This window comes from Numenius arquata, chromosome 15 (genome assembly GCF_964106895.1).
Source record: "Numenius arquata chromosome 15, bNumArq3.hap1.1, whole genome shotgun sequence".
Taxonomy (NCBI): domain Eukaryota; kingdom Metazoa; phylum Chordata; class Aves; order Charadriiformes; family Scolopacidae; genus Numenius; species Numenius arquata.
In genome coordinates this window covers 16,113,080-16,135,496 of record NC_133590.1, presented here as the reverse complement: position 1 = coordinate 16,135,496, position 22,417 = coordinate 16,113,080, and the positions used below count along the sequence as shown (strand labels likewise).

Sequence of the window (22,417 nt, the reverse complement as noted above, 5' to 3'; positions counted from 1 at the left end):
TCGCCTGCTTCCTTCATAAGACATCATAAAAAAAAATCCAGCAATGCAGGAGATACTTATTTACACTGCATTTTACCTGTACAGTTATTTAGGGGGGGGTTCTGCTTCCTCCTTCCTATTTTCTTAGTCATTCATTGACGTTGACGTACATTAAAATACGGAATTCAGGAGCCGCAGTCCAATGCAGCTAAAATTTTTCGGTGGTCTTCAAGTGCAGAGCCTCATTACACAGCAGGATGTGAAGGAGCTGAGTGACAACTGAGCAGCCTACGCTGTCAGGAAGGTCGTGTAGATTTAGTCAACCAAAGTAGAAGTGAGAGCTGGTGGTCGCTGTCATTGTATCTGAGGGAAATCGTGCAGTTTGTGGGTCTGGGTAAGAAGGGATGACGTGCTGTTTGAATCACAGGGCAGGACGTCCTCTCTCATTGCTTGGTGTGTTATCTTTCCCCACATAAGCTCTGTTCTGAAGGAAAAGCCAGTTGGGTAGTTGTCAGGGAAGCTGGTTGACCCTGCTATGGCAAGACAATGAGGATCAACACGACGGGGCCAGGCAGCCCGGTGTTTGCTATGAAGGTTTGTTAGCAGTTGAACTGCTAACTCAGTCAGAGTCAGATGAAAGAGTGAGTCAGAGTCAGAGTCAGATGAAAGTGTGACAAAACCCAACCTATATCAGCCCTGCAGACATGGGTAGTCCTTTGACAGGGGCTTGGGGGTTAATTGCTCCAGTCCTTGCTGGGTAAACTACCGTAGGATTTGTCTGTATGTGGAAAAAACCACTGTTCTTGGTACATCTAAGGTGGTGAGAAAGCAGGAGCAGAACTACGAAGCTCCACCTGGACCTCAGATGGACTGTTTTGTCCCCTAACGTAGTATAAAGCAGAGTTAGAGATGCTCTAACTTCTGGCTTGTGGTAATGTCACCCTAAGGATCAGGACCACCTGAGCCCACCACACTAGAAGCAAGATCTTGGTGCTAGTAACTGCCCCCAAAAAGCCACTCTGCGTTTTAGGGCTTAGTGCCCAAGAGGGAATGTGGAGAGGTCTGTAGCCGACAAGGGGATTCACTTCTTTTCTAAAGAGATCCAAGACAGAAGTTAAGATGAAAGTCTACAAAAAAAGGGCCTTTGGGCCTTATCCAAAAAGCCACAATCTTGTTAATTCTGTATGACTTCCATTGCATAGCCGATGACCAGAAATTTAAGTACTTACACAATTTTTATTTTTAAGAGCAGAATGCTTACATATGGCTTCCTTAGGGCAGAGGGTTTTTTCCTGTTTAAAACAATGCACATTTAAGGTATAAAATAATTTTTTTTAGTGAGAAAGTGCAGGCTCGCTGCAAAGTTGGAAGTACAATGGGTGCTCTAAATTTGGTTTTCAATTGTAATTTACTTTTTATAGATTGTGAAAGGTATTGCTCTCTGGTTAAGCTCTGTGACTGTAATGCAGAGCAAAAGGGTCTCTATATTATTCTAAAATTGCATCCTGCTTAATTTTCTGGTCTTCCCCTGGATGAAACTGTTAAAATTATTATTAAAAACTAGCCGCCCCATTTTTCTTTAAGAAGGCATTAGGTATCAATTTGCACAGCAGGAAACATAGTGGAGAAAATCACAATTGCCAAATGGTGCTACTAAAATAAACAGTGAAATAAATTTCTGGAGCACCAATTTTGCACTCCCCACTTCCCATTGTGCCACAGATAGAATTCAACAAAAATGGCTAAATTGCTTAAATGAAGGAATTCAGACCTTTTCCCCCATAAAAGTACACAGCAGACAACCTAAACTTTCAGACAGTAGAAGCCAAACATGAGATTACAATAACCGTATGATTAGGATATGCAGGGCATTAGTTCCGAATAATGATGTGATATTTATTAAGGTATCTATGCACACAACCTCTGGAAGAAAAATCTGGATTTTTTTTCTGCTAAGTTGTTCTTTGAAGATGCAAATGTCCGGATCAGTCCTGGGCTTTTGCACTTCGCTTAGTGTGCTGGCAGAGCATGTCTCGTGCTGGCTCCGGGATGTAGCCTTTGTGTCTCACCATCACCTTGATGTAGAGTGTGATGACAGATCCGTGCTGAACCTGAACCTGAAAAGATAGGAAAACTCGATATTTTGGGTTGACTTGTGGTGATCTTGATGTCCAGGGCAGTTGAGGGTTGTATTGCAGCATAACCAACATCAGAAGGACATGCTGGAGTGAGTCCAGAGGAGGCCATGGAGATGCTCCAAGGACTGGAGCCCCTCTGCTGTGAGGACAGGTGGAGAGAGTTGGAGGGGTTCAGCCTGGAGAAGAGAAGGCTCCGGGGAGAACTTAGAGCCCCTTCCAGTCCCTAAAGGGGCTGCAGAAGAGATGAGGAGGGACTCTTGATCAGGGAGGGGAGCCATAGGAGGAGGGGGAAGGGTTTGACACTGAAAGAGGGGAGATGGAGATGAGATCTGGGGAAGGAATTCTTTGCTGTGAGGGTGGTGAGAGCCTGGCCCAGGTTGCCCAGAGAAGCTGTGGCTGCCCCATCCCTGGAGGGGTTCAAGGCCAGGTTGGAGGGGGCTTGGAGCAACCTGGTCTGGTGGAGGTGTCCTTGCCCAGGGCAGGGGTGTGGGACCTCCTGTGTCCCCCGGTTCAGGTGCACCCCACGTAACCAAACCTCTCTGGGGCTGCCTGACATGGTGCCAGGCTTCCTGCTGCCTGAGAACTCCCATGAGAAGTCAACCTTGAGAGAACATGGTTTTGCAGGTCCAAACACACAGCTGGGTCTTCTGTTGGCCTGGACTAATGTAGTGTGGAGTGTGAGAGATTTAGTGGAAATATGATAAAGAAACTAAATGTTTTGGGTAGAAAGGGTCTCTGCCAGCATACGCACTATTCTCCAGTTAAGTTTTGTAACTTCAGTCGCTGTTTAGGTTTAAAACATGCTGTATTATAAACTACGCAAAATTATAACTTCTGTTTCAATTTTGACGTATCTGATAGGTCTTATTGGGGAAAAAAAAAAGTAGTAGAGTTAGACAACCTTAACCTGTTTCAGGAGATCAGGTCTCACAGAAGTCCATGGCATCAGCTGGCCTGGGGGACCAGAGCTGCTCGGGGCTCCCGTTGGGGCGATTCTGGTGGGGTAGCCCACGCTGCTGGGGGAGGTTGTGTTACATAGGAAATGTGTACGTACCCCGGCACTTCCAAACCGTAAAGCTGTAACAGCGAATCTGAAATAAATTAATATTGTTGAAATTAATGAACTGAGAAATTGAAGTTCACATCACTACACGAACAAATTTATTAATATCTGTTGTACATAAATTAATGAGAAATATCATTATGGCAAAAATTAAACAACACTAAAATTAAAGACTGTCTAAATTATGTTTCTACCAAAGAGTTAAGTGGGAAAAAAGCAGTAGTTGTTGGCATCTCAGTCTTTATCTGTTAAAAAAAAAAAAAGGAGATGGTTGGTCAGGGGTATTAATCTCATGCCTTTTTATGGTGCTTGGTCTCCAGAGTTGAGAGCAGGTGTAGGGTTTTTGGTCTTAGAGGGTCCTTGACGTTCTCATCCCCGCTGTTGGCACAACGTACAATGGTGGAAATGGAGGTTTTTCTGCCCAGGTGGTGGGTCTGGGCCTGGAGCTGTGGTTGGTGGGGGTCCTGCTGCGGGGACATCCCAGAGGGATGCCTGACACAACCAGGAGTGACCGTGGTGTTCCTCAGCTCCGTGCTGGGAGAGATGCTGCAGGAGTCGGGATGCTCCAGGCACAAAACCCCACTCGGAGCCTCCTCTGGCCCCATCGTGAAGCCCTTGGGGACCGTTGGCCGTGGCATGTCCCTGGTCCCTCACTCAGAGGATGCTGTGGGGCGACGTGGAGGAACCTGGGTCTGGGTCCAACCGCCCCGTCCCTCTCCGAGCATCGCGGTGGCTTTGAACCACATGTCCTTACGCAAGCGTGTTAATAACGGCTGATTTTTTTTCTTCTCTTTTTTCTTTTAGCTATGTCTGGGCTTGTAGTCCCGCCAATGTAAAGTCACTTTTGTTTACCTACCGTAGCACCAAGCTTCAGAGGATGGGCTTTAGGGGACAAGTTTAGTATATTAAGACATGCTGATGGAAACAGTATCTTCACACAGAATCAGCAACAAATCGAAATGCTACAAAACAAAACAAAAAAAGACTTTGTTTAAAGATTTTATTTAAACTATTAAGAATCTACATGCAAACAACCTACTTCTTCATGAACAATTCCATTTTATTGACTGAATTTTTCTCATATTTTCACATTTCTCAGTCCTGAAGAATAAGGAAAAAGCGACGCCTATTTTGTATAAAGTTTCTGATTACGTCTTGGCTATGTCTAGTACTTGCTATGTGTTGGGAGAAACTTTGTGGATGCACCATTTTGATTATCATGAAACACTGATGAAAAATGCCTCCGAACATTTTTCTGTACTCATAACTAGATTCACAATGGTTGTGTATCTCTATAATGTGAAATATTTTTTTGTGGTGAAAAAAAGGGGGCCAAGGAGGTTATGAGCCATCAAACTGGAAAAAAAAAAAAAAAAAAAGGAAAAAAAAAAAAGGATGAATATATGATTAGAAAAAAACAAAAAACCGGGGCGCGGGGGCGGGCGTGGGAGGGTTTATCATTGCTTAACTTCATCTTAATGAAATGGAACTTTGTAACTTATTGTAGTTAGAAATTGTAACTTTGATATTGAATTCTCTTGCCTTCAACAAGCACACTGACAGAGAAAAAGAAAAAAATTGCTACTGTCTGTTGGTAAAAAAAAAAAAAAGAAAAAATATACTTCCACTGCTAGAGCTTCCTGTTAAGCAAGTGTGATCTGCAACATTTTTTCAACTTTTGCTAGCACTGTATACTATTGCATTCTTAGGCTACTGTGAAGTCTATGTTTCTTGTACCAGAAAATTGTCCTTTTGACTTCTAGATCCTTCTTCCCTAATGTGTTTTGTATGTGGTTATAAAATTGTAGACTTTTGTGATTTTGCCAAAGTTGTAGCTAAATATTTATACACTTGTCTTGAATTTTTTTCAGATCCACTTAAATATTTAGAAAAGCAGATTTTATTCCTTATGAAGCCGATAAGGAATAAAATAGTCTTATTCATTGCAACACTTTCTTTCACATAAACACTTGCAGTCACTAAGGGAATTTATTTTGTAACATATCAACTATAAATATTGTATTTATCTTTGAAATTTTGTATATTGCTTTTCATTGTTGTTTTTTGTTTGTTTGTTTTTGGTTGGTTTTTTTTTTTTTTTTTTTTTTTTCTTGTATGTATTGGTTTTTGTTATGGCCTGGTATTGTGATGCTGAGAATAGCATTAAGCCAAGAACCGTTGCCTTCATGTTTTTCTTTTAAAATAAATTAGTGTCCGTACATTTCATTTGTACTTCATAAAGTTGCTATTATTTAGACTTTCCATCCTTTTCTCTTTTTTTTTTTTTTTCTATTTTTGAGGAAAAGTCAAATTCATTGTTTATTTTTATATTATTTTTAAGTTATCAGAACAAATAATTTTGAAAAAAAGTTGTTTGTTGTATAGTCAAATCAAAATTGTGCCACATGGCTGTAATGGATACTAGTAGAATATGTGCATGTGATACAGCCACAAAAGAGATGAATCTATTTTGTGGTTACATTTCTTTTTTTTTTTTTTTTGTAAATTTTTTAATTTTTTTTTTTTTTAATATTGTAAAAAGTCATTTTTAGCTGCCACCCATGACTTTGCCACATAGCTGAACTGTGTTTACTGGAAAAATTCAGAGGCCTAAAGTTTAAAATAAATTCACTTCTGATGTTTTAATTAAAATGTTTGCCACATTAACTTCTCTGATGCCTTAAAAGTGAACTTCTTTGAAGAACTTTTGTGCTGTTTTATCACAGGCTTACACCACAATTGTTGATCACTACGTCATTTGGATGATTTCTGGTGTAAAAAATCAAAAAAAAAAAAAAAAAGCACAAACCTGGTGTACAATTCTATCACTCCTTTCTGTGTCTATTTTCTGCTGCACTCTGCATTCCCCCAACCCTGCACTGTTTAAAAAAGATAAAAGTTTCACGTGAAATCAGGATCATCCGTAATTTTTAAATGTTTGGGGTTTGTTTATTTAGGTTTATTGGTTTTTTTTATGGAACTTTTTGTAACAGACCCATAGGTGACTGTACTTTTTAAACTGGAATGACCTCCGTCGCATATCGTGGCTCTTAGTGCCAAATCCATAGAGAAAAACGTGGAGTTTTGTGGTTTGTTTTGGTTGTTTTTTTTTTTTTTTTACTTTGCACTAAATAGTTTGCCAATGCAGCACTGCAAAACATGTTGCAAACTGCAGCAGAATTAAAGTTTTAACCAAAAAGGAGGGATTTTTTTTTATTGGTGGTTTTTTTTTTTTTTTTTTTTCCTTTCTGGGCAAAAATGCACATTTTAGTAAAGTGTTTATTAGAGGGTTATAAAGAACGATACAGCGTCTCACAGCTGATAAATGCCGCGTGCATGTCCTTTGTGATAACGACTAAGGCTTAGCTAAGTGGGAAAGCCTGAGAAGTCACTTTGGAACTGAATTGCCTCCGTTCTATTTTGTCTGAGTAAGGTTTTGCTCTAAAGGAAGAGGTCACGTGTACATGTTAAGAAAGTTTGCAAGTTTTCTTCATAAATGCAATCTGTTTGTGTTTTAGATTACTTAGTCAATGCACTCATCGCTTCATTGTCTCCAGACGGAAAGCTTCACTAAATGGTAGATTTTACTGTTAAAGACCCTACAATAAGATTGTTTTATCTGTACATTTTTTCATATATTTAACTGTATAAAAAAATGTTCATTTTACACAATATTTAATTAAAGTATTTCTTGTCTGTGAATTTCATTTTTAGTAATTTTATCTGGTTTGATTATTAAAAAAAGTGACAAAAAGTAAAACAAAAAAAATGCAACACTGGGGGTTTCATTTCTAAATACCAGAATTTGAGGTTAAATCTCAGTTAAGGAAAAGCAGAGTCCTTGATGGGGGCTTTTCGGTGCCCCAGGCAGCCCCCAGGAGGAGGAGGAGGAGGAAGGAGAGCTCTGCTCCGCAGCCCAGCAGCGACTTGTTGCTCAGCCTTGGTGAAGTTTCTAACCCAAAAACTGTGCTTCAGACACCCTTTTTGTAAAGTGAAGGTAACAGTAGAGTGTTTTTTTTTTTTCCTTTTTTCTATTTTAATATCATATTGTAAAAGCCTATAAACAGGAAAAGTTATTTTAAACAGAGCACAACCCAAATTTTCCATGCAGCGCTTTGACACCGAAGGTTGACAGACTCGTCTTTTAAATGCTGATAAGGAAGCAAATGCTTTTGCTAATTATAATACTGAACGCAACAATTTCATCCTCTGGACTGTAGTACGTGCAATGTACGTATAATGTACCTGAAATATGAACACAAGGGGGTGGGCAGGACTCAGCCCCCCCAGTCGGAGGGTGGTTTGGTGGGTGATGGGGATGATGGTGAGCCCGAAGCACAGGGCTGGGTTCCCCTCCCCACCTGCCAAGCCTCTGTCTGCATCCTCCTTTGACCTCAGCCACCAGAAAAAAGGGGATTTATACCAGAATATGGGTCTGGCAATGTGAGTAAAGCAATCCTGGTAAAGCGGGGAGTTTTACCCGAGTTTTATCCTGTCATTACCAGAGGCTGCTGACAGCTTCGAGAGGGCACTGAGAAACTCTGAGCTCCAAAGTAAACGTATGTACATGTGTATGTGCTGCCAAACCACACGCCGTGTGCCCGAGCCTCTCCTTTGTCACCTCGTGTCTCGGCAGTTGAGTGATGGAGCGTGGTGAGAAGCTGCACCTCACCATAGTCACAATTTACAAAGAAGGAAAACTGGGAAATTTAACTACGTCTCCTTTCTTCTCCAGCATTTCCATAGTTTTCATGTTTGATGAAAATAGATGTTAAAAATATAGAGCACTTCGGGTTATTATTATGATGATGCATTGAAAATTGTTCCACTTTGAGTATGTGTCTGTGTATCATGTTTAAACGGTGGCATAATCAGATGCATCCCACTAAAAAATAAGATGGTTTATGGGGATGAAAGTCTGCATGATGCCTACTGGCGCTCTTCCTTTTAGGTTTATTTCAAAGGTTTGAATAATGAGCATCTAAATGGTTTGTCTAAGTATCAGTGCAAATAAAATACAAAAGAAGAAAACCCATACATTTTGTGCCAGGAATGACAAGTCCTAGAGCAATCCACCATCTACGACACATCCCTATTTGTACCTTGGTCATAGCCCTGGCGAGAAAATACGTTGTGTCAGCCTATGGTGACTTTAGACATAGGAAGATGATAAAAATTCCTTACTCAGAATGAAGGAATAGAGTCTCTAAAAGTATATGCCAATTATTGCAGAGCAGCTTTTTAAAGTCTTTCAAGCTTTTAAAGATTATTCAAAGCACTTGAAATAGGCTTCAATCTAATGCCTCATTTCATTGCATTAAACAGCCTAGTTAATAAAGAATCAATATATTCAAAGGGCAAGGTTATCTTTTGTCTATAAGGGGTGGTGTCATTCTGAACCTTTTATAGTTCAAATGCTGAAAAAGACCTCATGAAATCCATACTCATCAAGTGGGTCAACTAGAGCAATAAAGAGGCCTCTGAAAGAATGGCTCCACTCCTTTAAAACAACTATAAGTCTTATCTCCCCACATAGTGCTCACCAGGCTCCGCCAGAAAATGTCAATTTCTCATCAAGACAAGAGGCCCGACGATAATTTTTTTCTAGAGAATACACACAATTAGGAGAATGCAGAAAGGCCCCACCAGTGATTTGTAGCTTATTATGTCACCAGCGAGCTGCGATCCGCCGCTAAGCAGATAATAAGGGCTGTTGATAACTAAAGTGTCAATAAGCCAAAGAACGATTTTTGAATGTGAGCCCTTGTGCTTTTTTTCCCCCTCCTCGTGCAGATCGTGGGGCCGATAACGGTGCATCTGCCAACCGACACCGCCTGTTGGACCTCACAATTAATGCCGTGAATAAATAGCACAAAAGAGTTTAGATTCTTTATACTCTTTGAGACAATTCCCTGTTTTACCCTTCAAGGAGTTCTTTTATGTTTGAATAAGGTTGCTTTTAATGAAATTTAAACTCATCAGAGGAAATCAAAACCCTCAAATCAGATTACAAATTGATTTTTTTTGGTCACTTGTCATTATACAATGTACTGCCCTAAGTTTTACAGGAAAAGGAAGAGAAAGCACTCAGGCTGGAGTCAGAGTATGCAAACAATCTCTACAAAAGCATACGAAGGAGGAACATTCCTCAAGTCCCAGAAGTAATGAAAAGTTTTAAAAAGTTGGTGTGTCATTTAAAAAGTGATCATTATCTTTACTCAGATACTTCAAAAAATACTAAAGTTCTAAATAAAATTACCTATACTAGAACTTTTAATTGTATAAATTAAATAATTAAACCCAAACTATCTCTTTTTCTCATATGTAAAGCTACATTTGTTGTTACATAGAAGAAATCAAATATTATCTCTCAGCCCTCAGGTCAAAAGTAACCGATGGAGGATTTGAGACCTCCTGGTCTGGTTCCCCATTTCAGCTGATGACATTCCTAGTGCAGCTTCATAGAATGGTTTGGGTTGGAAGGGACCTTAAAGCCCCCCCAGTGCCACCCCCTGCCCTGGCCAGGGACACCTCCCACCAGACCAGGTTGCTCCAAGCCCCCTCCAACCTGGCCTTGAACCCCTCCAGGGATGGGGCAGCCACAGCTTCTCTGGGCAACCTGGGCCAGGCTCTCACCACCCTCACACCAAAGAATTCCTTCCCCAGATCTCATCTCCATCTCCCCTCTTTCAGTGTCAAACCCTTCCCCCTCCTCCTATGGCTCCCCTCCCTGATCCAGAGTCCCTCCCCATCTCTCCTGTAGCTCCTTTAGGGACTGGGAGGGGCTCTAAGGTCTCCCCAGAGCCTTCTCTTCTCCAGGCTGAACCCCCCCCAACTCTCTCAGCCTGTCCTCACAGCAGAGGGGCTCCAGCCCTTGGAGCATTATCGTGGCCTCCTCTGGCCCCTCTCCAACAGGTCCATGTCCTTCTTGTGCTGAGGACTCCAGAGCTGGACACAGTGCTCCAGGTGGGGTCTCACGAGAGAGGAGCAGAGGGGGAGAATCACCTCCCTCAACCTGCTGGCCATGCTTTTTCGATGCATTTTTGCCAGCTGGAATGCGAGCGACAGAGGCTATATAGTCATGATTTTTTTTTATTTCTTGCACATTCAAATAAAGTAACAGTTCTACCGTAATGGTTTTGTTTCCTCTTTATTGTCTTTGTACTAATACTGAAAGGGCACCGTGAAAAAAGGGTGCAGTAAATTGGTCACAATATGGTACATTTTTTTGCTGCCCACAAAGTTTTTAGAGGATTTCTGTTGTTATGTGACTCATTTTTTTGCGTTTGCCTTGAGATAAATGAAACTGTTTGAGAAACAACTTTGTAACAAAAGGCAGCCAACTATCCCCAGAACAGAAGAGGTGGCGAGGGTGCAGGAAATGATCTGAAAGCTGCTCTGCTCCAGCCAGGCAAAAATATCAGATTGCTTATTGCAAAAACTAAAAAAGAAAAATCCAACTGAAAAAAAGGAAGCTGAGGCTGGAATTGGTCTGGGTGATACAGTCAACAAACTTTAAAGCTGCCCTGTAGCTACGATGAAACATATGATGGAGACACCAAGGGGAAGATGGAGAGAAGAAAGGAGGAAGAAGTGTATAAAATCTGTACAATGAAATCCAATACAGTTGTATTTAATGACCTCTTGTCCTTGTGCTGTGGAGTTCTGTTGTGGGAACAAGTGCTCAGAGATGGCTTTGCCCCTGCCTTGTCTCGGTGCCAGTGGGCAGCATGGTGCTGCAGCCACGGTGCAGGGTGGCAGGTGCTGGGTCACCAGAGAAGTCTGCAAGTCACCACCTTCCTCCGTACCAAGGAGGCAGTGGTAGTGGATGGTAGTGGGAGGTAGTGGACTTGGCCCTAGTCCCAAGATTTAAAAAAAAAAAAATTAAAAAAGAAAGAATTTCTGTGTGCTTTGCTTCATAGACACAGAAGTGCTGTAATGAGGAGAAATAATAATAAGAATAAACAAACAATCACTACAACCATCTCACAAGGCAATTTGGGCAGGCCAAGTATAGCTAGATGAAAAAAGGAAAATAAAAGCTAAAGAAGGTAGGAGTCATTCCATAGACTGGAAATTCATTCCAAGATGATTCTTCATCTTTCTGGTTTATCAATGTGTCTCATCTTGGAGCAAGTCACAAACCCAACAAACACTGTAGTATCCAAAGTATCTCTAAAAGGACTTCCAAGGTTCCTCCCCAACTACCCCCCTCACTTAGCCCTTAAGACACAGCTAAGACAAATTAGCAGAGACTAAGCCATGGGGGGGGGGGGGGGGGGACAGACTAGCCAGAGGCTCTGATGGACCATGGAGTGAAGGCAGGTGGGTCCTGATCTCCATGGGTGAGGACCACCAACTGCAGTCTCCATCCAAATCACCTGAGCCGTGTCACTCAGCAGGTTAAAGGCAGAAAAGGGTGGGCACGGGAGCAGTAGGGCCTAAAGCAAAGTGACTTCATAGACTTAATCACTTATTTAAACAAATGGATTCTCTGCATGAGGAAAACACTAAGCACAAATTAATTTGGAAGAAAAGTTTCCAAGAAGTTACCACCTCTTTTTCCCAGTTTTAAGGAAGCTGAAGAGGCATTAATGCCAAAAAAAATCCAAGAGGTCCATACAGCCAATATTCTGCTCCTGCTGAGGAGGAGGAGGAACTCGGTAGTGGAAGAGCTGTAGTAAAATCTGTGTCCTCCTATACCGAAGATCTTGAAGACAAGTGACTGGATACAAAACTCATCGGTTAAATGACCTGAAGTGAGTAGGAAAGGAAGAAAGTCTGCAGAAAAGGGTAAAACAGAGTTAGCAAGAGAACTGATGCCAGGACACTGACCCAAAGTTTGTCCTGCATCAGAAAACAGGATGGGGTGGAGGAAGCGCAGTGGGGTTGGCTGTTGAGAGCTGTCTGCGAGGAGGCCACAGCCCCACAGCAGCTCCTTCTCCCCACAGCATCACTGTCTTGTCACTGCCTCCTAATGCAACTCATCACTACTCAGCCACAGCAGGATAGTATGAGCGATAAGTGCTTGCAAAAGCAATAGAGTAAGTCTTTCTGTTGAGTGAGGATGGAAGAAATAGAAGAAACCTACTATTGAACTTTTTGGAAGTAAAATCAACTGACAAAATCCTCATAAAAAAACTCTAATAAGAGAAGGGTGTCAGGTAAAAATGATTTGGGTTTTCTTGCGAGGACAGAGGTCTTCAACCACTCATCAACATCCACGTTTCTCATTAAGTTCTGCTTTATCTTCACGCCACGGTGCCATGTCTGCATGACTTGGGGACCAGGTACGTGTTTTGGTGCTTTTGCCACATTGCATCCCAAATCAGGCGGAGCTGCAGAAAGGCTGCGTTGCCGCCTGGATGCCATTTTACAGGATAGTTCCTGGTGGCTTTAAGTTTGTGTTAAGTCAAGGCTCTTACAGTAGGTCAGCAAACCGAGCAGTGACATCGTGTGTAGTCAGTATGGGTGGGAGACCCTTAAGATGCTGCTGTGCAGGAGCCTTTCAGAAAGTCCTACTGTTTATCAAAACATTTAAAGAAACTAATTTTGTTTTTTTATGGGAAAAGTACTCATTGACCTTTTCAGCTCTAAAGCAGTATTCACTGACTCAAGGCTGCTGAAATAATGTGGAAGATTCGCTGTTTTACAGAGGTCTAAGCCAAGCCCTCCTTGCCCACCTTAGTCCCTGCTCCAGAGCTGCACGTCCCTGGCTGGGGGCTTCCTAAGACCCTTCAGCAGCTCAGCCCTGAGGAGGGACCTGTCCTGAGCATGGAGAAAATAAAGACCCAGAGCAGCATTTTTAAGAGACAAACGGTATTCTGAAAATCCCTCTTTATGGTATTACGCATAAAGATGTCCAAAATACTCTGCTTTTGATATGACCAAGAAACTGGAATGGCTCAAAAAGCAATAAATATATATATTAGAGCAATTAGCTACACATTTGCATTACTGATGTAGATGCAGAAATCTGCAATTAACCATTTTAAACTTTTTTATTATTATTATTAGCCTGGCAAGCAGTTAACAGAAGCAAATCATCTGCTTATGCACTCCAGGTGCTGCCCCCAAATATTGTGGAAATAACCTGTAGGAGCATTATAGGACAGTTTATTCTCCCGGGCTGTGTGATGGGGAAGGTGCTGCCCTTCCAACAGCCTCATCTGCCCCGAATTGATACAGGACATGATGGGCTTTCAGGCCAGTTTGCTGGATCTGGAAAAGCAAAAGGGCGGACTCGGCAGTTTCATGCTATAGGGATGCCATGGTTTCAGTCAAAAATAGGGAAAATAATGATTTTTTTTTTTTTTTCCTTTGTTTCTATGGTGAAATTTTCTGTTCGTAATGGAAGTTGCTATAAATAATTCTGGTTTGTGTGAACTGCCTGTACTTTGTTCTTCTATAGGAAGTTCAAATACAAGTGACAGCAGAAAGAGCAGGTTTGGATGCTCAAATAAACATTTCAGCAGTCACAACTGGACATCCTCCAGGTCAAATTTACATCACTTCTATCATCCTCTTCAATTTTTTCTTTACCTTAACAAAAAAAACGCGATCTTGCCCTACATTCTTCTGACATCACGATCAAAAGACGAAGCTTTTTCATTGTCAGAACCTAATGGCTGTTCTGCCCTGTCCTGGTTTGGGGTAGAGCAGAGGCAACTTTCTGCTCAGTGAGAGAGGCTCTTGCTCTTACTTGTTGCTGCGGCATCAGGGTCAGCTGAATTGGTAGTTTACCCCATGGAGCGGTCACACCTGTGGGGAGGAGTGGACAGGTCAGGTGACTCAAACTGACCAATGGGCTGTTCCATCCCATCTACCATGCTCATTATAAAAGCTGAGGGATGGATGGGGTCGGGTTGGCTCCTCTTCAATGAGGAGGACCTTGTGAGCTTGTCTACCTTCCAGTTCTTGTTGGTTCCATCACTGAGACCAGCCTGGAGCTTTCCCAGTGCCTGCCAGGGACATCTCCCTGGGAGCTTGATATGGCTTTGTATATATTTATATGTACTGTATCTATTTCATTATTTTATTTTTATCTTATTATTAATATTTCATTAGTTTGTTTTTCTAAACACAACTCTCTGTATTTCTCTTCTTTCTCTCCTTGGAGTGAGAGGTGGTGGAGAGCATCTCTCATCTTGTCATTGGCCAACCTGTGGCCTGTGACATGCCCCACACTTTTAATGTGACGATTAAATATTTCTGAGTTGTGAGTCTATAATACCCCCTAGCCAGGAAAGCTTTGCTGCTGGTGAGGCAGGATAAAGCCATGGTGGTGGGCTGAGACAGCGGATGTTGGTGGGGACCAACACCTGCAGGTACAGATCACCATGCACAAGGGTGTCTTGTGCCTCTCTCACTTCGTACCAGATGAATAAAATTGAAAGACCACATTAAATGAAAAACTAAAGTGTTTTACTCTTGCACTGATTAAGGACCCCACCATGGTGCTGGTGGGGATTGCAGGTGGACATGGCTTGGCCAAGGCACATGGATATACCACAGGCTGAGGTTGATGTTGCACCCATCAGTTTGGGTCATCGTGGAGAGATGCCGTGGGAAGGAGACCAAGGCTACTTATAACTTAGACAAATACTTCAGATTAAATGCATAACAGTCTTAGGTCAAAAGATACTTTCTAAGAGAGTTTTGAAGTGGTTCAGGTGACCGAGCCGGCAGAAGCCACCTGGAGTCAGTCTGCTGCAGTGATAAACTTGGTGACAGAGATTTCAGTAGTGGCAGATGGTTGTTTTGTTGGGGTTTTTTTTTGTGTTTTTTTTTTTTCTTTTAATTTCAATGTATTCAGCTGGTTCAGGTCAATGACCAATTCACTCCAAACTGAAAATGTGTTTTCCTCTCCCTATCTATGAATAAAAAATAGATTTGAAAGGGTAAGATCTGCTGGGTTTTAGTATCTTGAAGGACGTGATTATCAGAAAAAATCTATTCCATTTTTGGACTACAGATAATAATATCTCCTTTTCATATTAACTTTATTAATATAATTTATTAACTTCAAGTGCAGATCATGTAGAGAAACATGGTCCTTTTGCATCCAGCGCTGTTTTGGTGGGTCTGTTTAGCAGATGAAATTAATGCCATTCTCACCACAGTGTTACTGAACTCTTATTTCCATCCCAAAAGAACTTGACAACTCATATAACAATAAAAAAGAAATGCAGCGTTCAGCATTTTCATCCATGTAAAGATATAAAACACATAATCAGATTATGAAATATAATTGCATATATGAATGTAAATACATTAAATAATACTGGGTATCTCCCTGATTAGCCAAAGGAAGTGTATATTCAGTAAAACCCTTAGATTTGAACAATAATAGTTAAAATTTATTGATAATGAGAATAATCTCTCCTTGGGAGAATGAGCAGACATTTGGAGGGGGGAGGGGATAGATCAGATAGCACATTTTCCCTCATTTTTAGTGAAAACCGTATTTGATAGCCATCCTGAATAGGTTTTAGATTGAATTTTCTTTAAATTTTAAGGGAAACAGATGTGTAGTTTCTTAAAAAAAAATAATAATAAAATTGTTGTCTTCCTGGTAAAGTTTTGGGTTCCTATTTCTTTTCCTTTTTCTTTTTTCCTTCCTTTTTTCCCATTGCCTTCTCCCTGCAGTGGGGCTTCAGGCCAGGACCCCAGGCCGGGGGTGGTGATCAGCCAGATGCCAGGGGAGCGATAGGAGGAGGAGGCTGCAAATCTGAAGGTATTCAGAAATCAAGTTATCCTATGAGCCTCAGCCTCTTGGCTTTTTCTCTCCTTTCACAGAAATCCACCCTTCTTTTTCCTTCGCTTGACCCATATCTGCCTTAATTGGGATTTAGCAATTACACTCCTTACGCTACCTATTAAAAAGGCTGTGTGTGTGTCTGCTTTCCCAGCAGACCCCTCCTGTTGCCTCTCCCCGTCGCTGGCTCCATTGTTTGATCTGGCAGTGAACATGGAAATGATAAAATTTGGGATCAATAGAGCCATTTCCAGCAGTCCCTTTGGGGCGGAGCTGGGGATCTCCCAAAGTTGCTGTAGGAAGAGGCAATGTTGGCCAACTTTGTCCTGCAGCAGGGGTACCTCTTTTGGTGAACCTTTTCCAGCACCAGGTGATGTAAAGAAGGTGTAATATTGTCCTTCTTTACTTATACGTACACATGTACAAGCATGTGTGTGCTGCAGCCTGCAGTAACTTACTTAATGCTGCTTTTTTTTTTCCCCTCAGCCCCATCTTTAAACAAATTTCCAACTTTTTGGTGGTCATGTTGTGCTAGAGCAGAGCAAGGCTGCTCGGTGCTGCTGCTGGGATGGTTTGGTTTTAACCCCGGGATGACGAGTCAGCAACTTTCTAAAATGACCCTGGCTGATTTCCTGAAATTCTGCTTTTTAGGTTATGTTTTGCTGTCTTGCTAAAGCTAACCTGCACCTACAACAGCCTGGCCGTTATTTGCAGCGAAAGGCTGGGACCCAGCGCTTCTCCTGGCACCCGGAGCATCCTGTCACCAAAAGGAGGTGATGGTCAGTGTTTTAAAAGAGGCAAATCCACTCACCTTTCACCACCCCCTGCCCACAGCCCCACTCGGCTACCACCCAGCCCCAGCTCGGGTTTTTGGAAATATGTGAAGTGGGTCATGCAAAGCCTCCTCAGATACCCCCACGGCTAGGTACAGGCATGGCAATTAGTAAAATCAAGGTGTATTTCCTACATCATGCAGCTGGGGGCATTTTGCAACTCATTTTTGCCAGAGAAAACTTGTTATTTAATTGCCTTTGCTGCTGCTGGATCAGATTCAAAATGAGTGGGAATATCAGGTCCTGCCAGATATATTCAATCATATTACTGCTTTTTTCCCTGAATGGGTTCGATGTGCCAGTAAGCAGTGAAGCAGTTAAATACGGACATATGAATGCCAGCAATGCCGTGATTTCAAAGTTAACACCCCACTAAGATGAATGAGGAAAACGCACATCTCCCTCGATGTTTCTCTCTGTCCCTGCAGCGAGTTTAAGGGGAAGATAATTCACGATGGTTTGGCCGATTGCTGGAAGTCGGATATTTCCTATTCATTCTGATAAACCAAGAATAACATCTTGCGCAGCTCCAAAATAAAGAAATAATACTAAAAAAGGACTGCTAAAACTCAAGATTATGGGTGAGGCGAGGCCAAGCCCTGTAGAGAGCTGGTGGGGATGGTGGAGACGGGGCAAGGTGGTGCCATCACATCACCCCTGTCCCCACTGGAGGGGATGGGGCATTTCCAGCTGCCACATCCTTGTGTCCACATAAAATTGGGTGGAGAAAGGAAAAAAAGATATGTCTAAATGAGTCCAATACTGATTATTAAGTTCCTAAGAGGCAATCTAATTTAGCTATATAAAATCATGAAAGAGAAAGAATTAATTGATACTAATGAGTTATATGAGATAGCATCATAATTAATTCCTAAATAGAAAGAGGACATAGGCTGGAGCGAGGGGGGGGAATAAGACTGGCCTATATATCGTAATAGATTACAGAACGTATTTGAAATGAGAAACAAACTGCCAAAGTCAGAGTGGGACGGAGTTGGGAAATCTTTGCCAATGCAAATAAAAGCCCTTTCCGTGTTGCCCCGATGATACCGATGGCCGGGAAGCTCAGGTACCACCTCCCTGCCTGAGCTCCCCCAGGGCCACCTCCCTGCAGGGCTTTACACCAGGGATGCCCTGGCCCAACCTCTCCGTCAGGGAGCACAAACACAAGACTTTGTGGTGGTTGCTAAGGTAACTACACCAATTTGATTTGATTTTTCTTTTTTCCCCTACCTCCTAACTAACATTGCTGAGTAAATCAGTGCATGATCCCATGGCAACTTTGCGGTGTGTTGCCTTCCAGCTCCGATATCGCTGCAGCACCTTAGGCAAAGAGTTTGGATGTGGTACTTGGAGCAAAACTGCTTTTTCTTCTCCATTTTGGACCTTTTTACTCCTTTGGTGCATAAATCACAGGTGACCACTCAAATGCTTGAGGACAAAAAGCTTTGGTGAATCACAGAAAGAATAAATTATACAAGGAAAGGGCATTCTTTTTTAGGAAATCCCATAAAATCATCATTACACGTTGATTCCACTTTCACAGATAGAAATCAGAGACCTCTGCAGCCTTCCCCCTGAAAATTGACATTAAAAGTTTTGCTTGATCTTTGTTCCCATTTTAGGTTTAGTTTTAAAACAAACAAATTCATTTGGCAGGAACAAAATTTCAGTTTCTTTACTGCATGGTGAAGCCCAAAGTACACATGTTTATCAATGCTGGTCATTTTTTCAGAGGGGAAATCATGGATAACTCTTTGGAAATGAATAGTTGTGTTCACTGAGAGAAGAAAATAGTTAAAGCGAGGGCTCCTGGTTTATAAGTGGATTTTATAAAGAGGCAGCTTGACACAAGCTGGATACAGTGAGGCTGAACATGCTGAGCATCTTCTCCTGGGAACAGGAGGAGCATCGGTGTCGTCCTTGCGTTAACCACCACAACTACTAAATACCTGCACATCCTGGAGAAACCAGGATCCAGCTTGTGCCATCAAAGCAGCAGGAATTTTGGTTGGAGTTCAATGGGAGTGGAGCTGAAATAAATAAATGAGGGGCTGGAGAAGACACAGAGGTACCCCTGAGGCTGAGGGTGGCTGTCCCTGCTCTGCTCTGCAAAACCTGCTGAGCCTTGGCCAAAATCCTGGTGTTTTCTGGCCATTCTCAATGTCAGTGCTTTAAAGGCAGGAAAGGGGTCGGTGCAGGCGGTGGCAGTGGTGGTGGGACTGGCCACCGCCACAGCTGATGGATGCTCTGGCACGTTGGCTTGCATTTGGTTGGGGTGAATTGGTCATTATTTTTTTTTTTGCGCTCAAAAGATTTTCTGTGTAATCTTCTCCGTATCCAGTAGAAGACTCTGCCCCACTGAGCACCCCACGTCCTAATAAACAGCAAAGAAAGAGTAGTTTGTGGGATCAAGGTAATATTTTTCATGTTATTGAGAAAAGTCATGGACTTTGGTGTACACTGAGTACCTCACGAGCCCAACACCTTGTGTTACAAGTGTAAAGCAAGTAGCTACAATCAGCAGCCAAACCCATTTGATCCCCGGCATCAAGGCCATTCGCAGAAATAGTAATTATTTACCTCATACGGTTCAATGGGGAATAATCATTTGAAATCAAATGATTTTCTGTAGCGGACAGGCCAAGGGAACAAGCAATCTAGTAATAAAATATACTGTCTACTAATGCAGCCTGGGGCTGTTCGTACACCCAGACAGTTAGGTGTGATCGTGTCACCAGCGTGGTGAGGGTGACACGTCCCTCTCCCGTGGTTCCAGGGGAGATGTTCTCCGCCGGTACAAAACACACACCGCGCTCCTGCAAGATTCATTGTCCTGGGGTCAGCTGGAACTTATTGTCCTCGTTGCCTCGGAACAAGGCAAAGCTGACATTGGTAAGATTTGCTGTTAAATAATCCAAACCAGGAGTGGGACGGGGCCACGCAGAGAAATGGAAACGTTCGGGTGCCGTGGTAGAAAAATCAGTAATTTAGATACGAGGCGCTGATGCTCGCTGGCCTGGCGCGCCCTTAGCTTGCTATTGATTACTTCTCCTAGCATTTAACTTCATCCTTTCAACGCTGCCTGCACTGGAAGTTTCAAAATCAGCGCTCGCCTGCTAATCTTTCCCCGGTATAAATAAATTAAACATTAAATGGAAATAATCTTTGGATTTCCAGCTCTCTCTCTTTGGGTTTGCCTCCCCGTTCAGTGCTGCCGCCGGTACTTCTTCCCCACCAAAATGCATTCGCAGTGATGTACGGACCCAGCGAGACCGAGCCATAAAAACATTTTTAAAAATGACACCTCAAATTTGTTGGGCAGAGCGTTAAAAACCATTTGAATCCAAGAAATACTTGGGATGAGGAAAAACATACACGTTTCCCAAGCAGAGCCACCCCACCCCGAGTCCTGCTCGCAGGTGGAAAAGCCGCTCGGATGCAGGCACAGAGCTCTCCCTGAATGAGCTGCTGATAAATCTAATCCTGGAGGACTGGAAATGAGGTAAAAGAAATTTTGATGAAAATTATGTACATGTACTTTGACAAGCTCATAAACACTGCAGCCATGATAAGTTTTCTTATTTTTTTTTTTTTTTTTTTAAGACCTGACACAACTGTATAAGCCCAAACTCTAATTTTTACAGCCCTGGGTTTGGAGATCTGTCATTGGGAGATATAATGGAAAGAATAATTGCCTGGTGGCTGCACAAACAGGAGATGCGTTGTCAGGCTGCAGTTTGGAGGCTACATCTGGCTTTGGAAATGATTGATGCTGTCTCTGTGTGTGTGATTTGGGAAAAACCATTTTTTTTCTTTTTTTTTTTTTTTTCCTTTTTTCTCCCCGATAGTGCAACCACCGTGCTGAACCTTCGTGCAGCCGCAGCAATTAAATCATTATTAATGAAAACTTTTTATTTATTCCTTTTGCATGCCGGCGGTGCGGCTAGGCGACGCGCAGCCCTCGCGGCGAAGGTAAGCATGTGATTTCAATTTGAAATTAAAAGTCATGTCTGAATAACAGAACAGCATTCTCATTTCCTAATACTCTGCTTTTTACTACTTTGCATTCAACTGTGAAAAGTCTTTTAAAACTCTGAACAGCAGTAAAACTTGAATGAATTTTTGACCCATTATTGCATAGCGGGTGCGCTTTCCAAGTTGGAGAGACTGCCAAGTTCTCCCCACCTAATATTTCCACTTTAATTGTGCCACTTGAGAAATTTACGTGCCTCAAAATATGGCATGAATCTTACGCTTATTGCAGTATCATTAGCAGCAACATTTAAGCAACATCTGTGTGCTATAGAACTAATTGAAGTAGCAGAAGTGGCAGCTGTAAATCCACAGGAAGATGGCAGTTTGCACCCAGCACTGCTGAGTTAGCGGGTAACTGTCAGCCTGTTCCCGCAATCTGCTCCCGAGGACGACAGTACAGGCACACAATGTCCAAAAAAATACAGCGAGGAGGCTAATGATCCTATTAACCACTTTGCTGCACCAATTTGGCTGTTTTTCCAGTTTCCTTGTTGAATTTCATTATATATTTCACCGTTCCAGTAAAAAGTCCGGTATGAGACATGTTTGCTTTTAAGCCTCTTACTTCAGGGAGTGAAGCTCCTTCTTGGTCAAATTAACACACAAACACATTCCTTTTTTCCTTTTAAATTCTGTATATTTCTCCAGCTTTTCCATTGTTTAATTTTTCTTCATCACACGCGCCTGGGTGAAAAAGAACTTTTACCAACTGTTAATGCTGGTATTTAAAGCAATGACATTTTTCCTCCCCGGGATGTAACATTTTCAATAATCAATAAAGCTGGGGGGGAGGAGGGAAGGTTGAAGGCTTTTTTTTTTTTGAGGTGCGTGGGTTAAAGCACATCTTCATCCGAGCGGGGATGCTGCGCATGTGGCCTGCAGCCTGTGCATGGCTGCTCATTTAACTAATTGGTGATTAGGAAAGGAGGAAGGTGTCCAAAGTAGCATGTCCTGGTCCTACCGCCTGTCCTGCTTTGAGCCACACAGGACTAATTTCTCTTCTAACACTTGCACTTTTAGAAGACTCTGGTGTCTGACTTTGTGAAAATATTTACTTTTTGGCCAGCTCTGGGGTGGGGGTTTCAAGATCTCGGTGTTTTCAAGCTCATCAGGCATGAGGATGAGGAGGAGCAAGACCCAGGCACTTGACCTAAGTTGGCCAACAGGATTATTTCATACCACGACCGTCACATTCAATAGGAACTAGAAAGTTTGCAGAGAAGTTTATTTTTCTCCTATGATGGCTGCCACCCTGAGAACTCCTTGCCCCGGTGCCAGAGGCCCGAGCCCTTCCCTTCCTCCCAAGGTGTCCCACGTTGGCTGTCCCTGCTGGGAGCACACGGCTTCCTGTGATGGAATGGGCTGGGTATAGTCCTCGTATATTTTATATTGGTATCAGGATCAATACTGGTTCTTCTTGATAATGAATATTAATTATCTAGTCTTAGTCTATGAAATCTGTTTATATTTCAGCTCTCAGGTTTCCTTGTTTTTTCCTGATTCCCCTTCCCGGGTGGAGAGTGGTCATGGGGTGAGAGAATAATTGTCTGAATAATAAATTGCTGTAGATTCCATAAACCATAACACTGCCCGATCCAGGCACTGGGGT

The 22,417-nt window shown here is 42.4% G+C and overlaps 1 protein-coding gene across 12 annotated transcripts in view; it reads left to right on the top strand.

Annotated features, from left to right (window-relative positions):
• Window positions 1-4,776, top strand: part of EBF3 (EBF transcription factor 3) — a 128,378-nt gene extending 123,602 nt beyond the window's left edge. For 7 of the 12 annotated variants that reach the window (XM_074159046.1, XM_074159040.1, XM_074159038.1 and 4 more), the window contains one exon: window positions 3,985-4,540. In XM_074159046.1, the coding sequence (XP_074015147.1) occupies window positions 3,985-4,016 (32 nt within the window). In that variant the 3' untranslated portion in view covers window positions 4,017-4,540. Of the gene's footprint in view, window positions 1-3,984 lie in introns of all 12 variants that reach the window. The other 5 variants (XM_074159039.1, XM_074159036.1, XM_074159034.1 and 2 more) reach the window with 2 other exon arrangements.
• The last annotated feature ends 17,641 nt before the right edge of the window (window positions 4,777-22,417 follow it).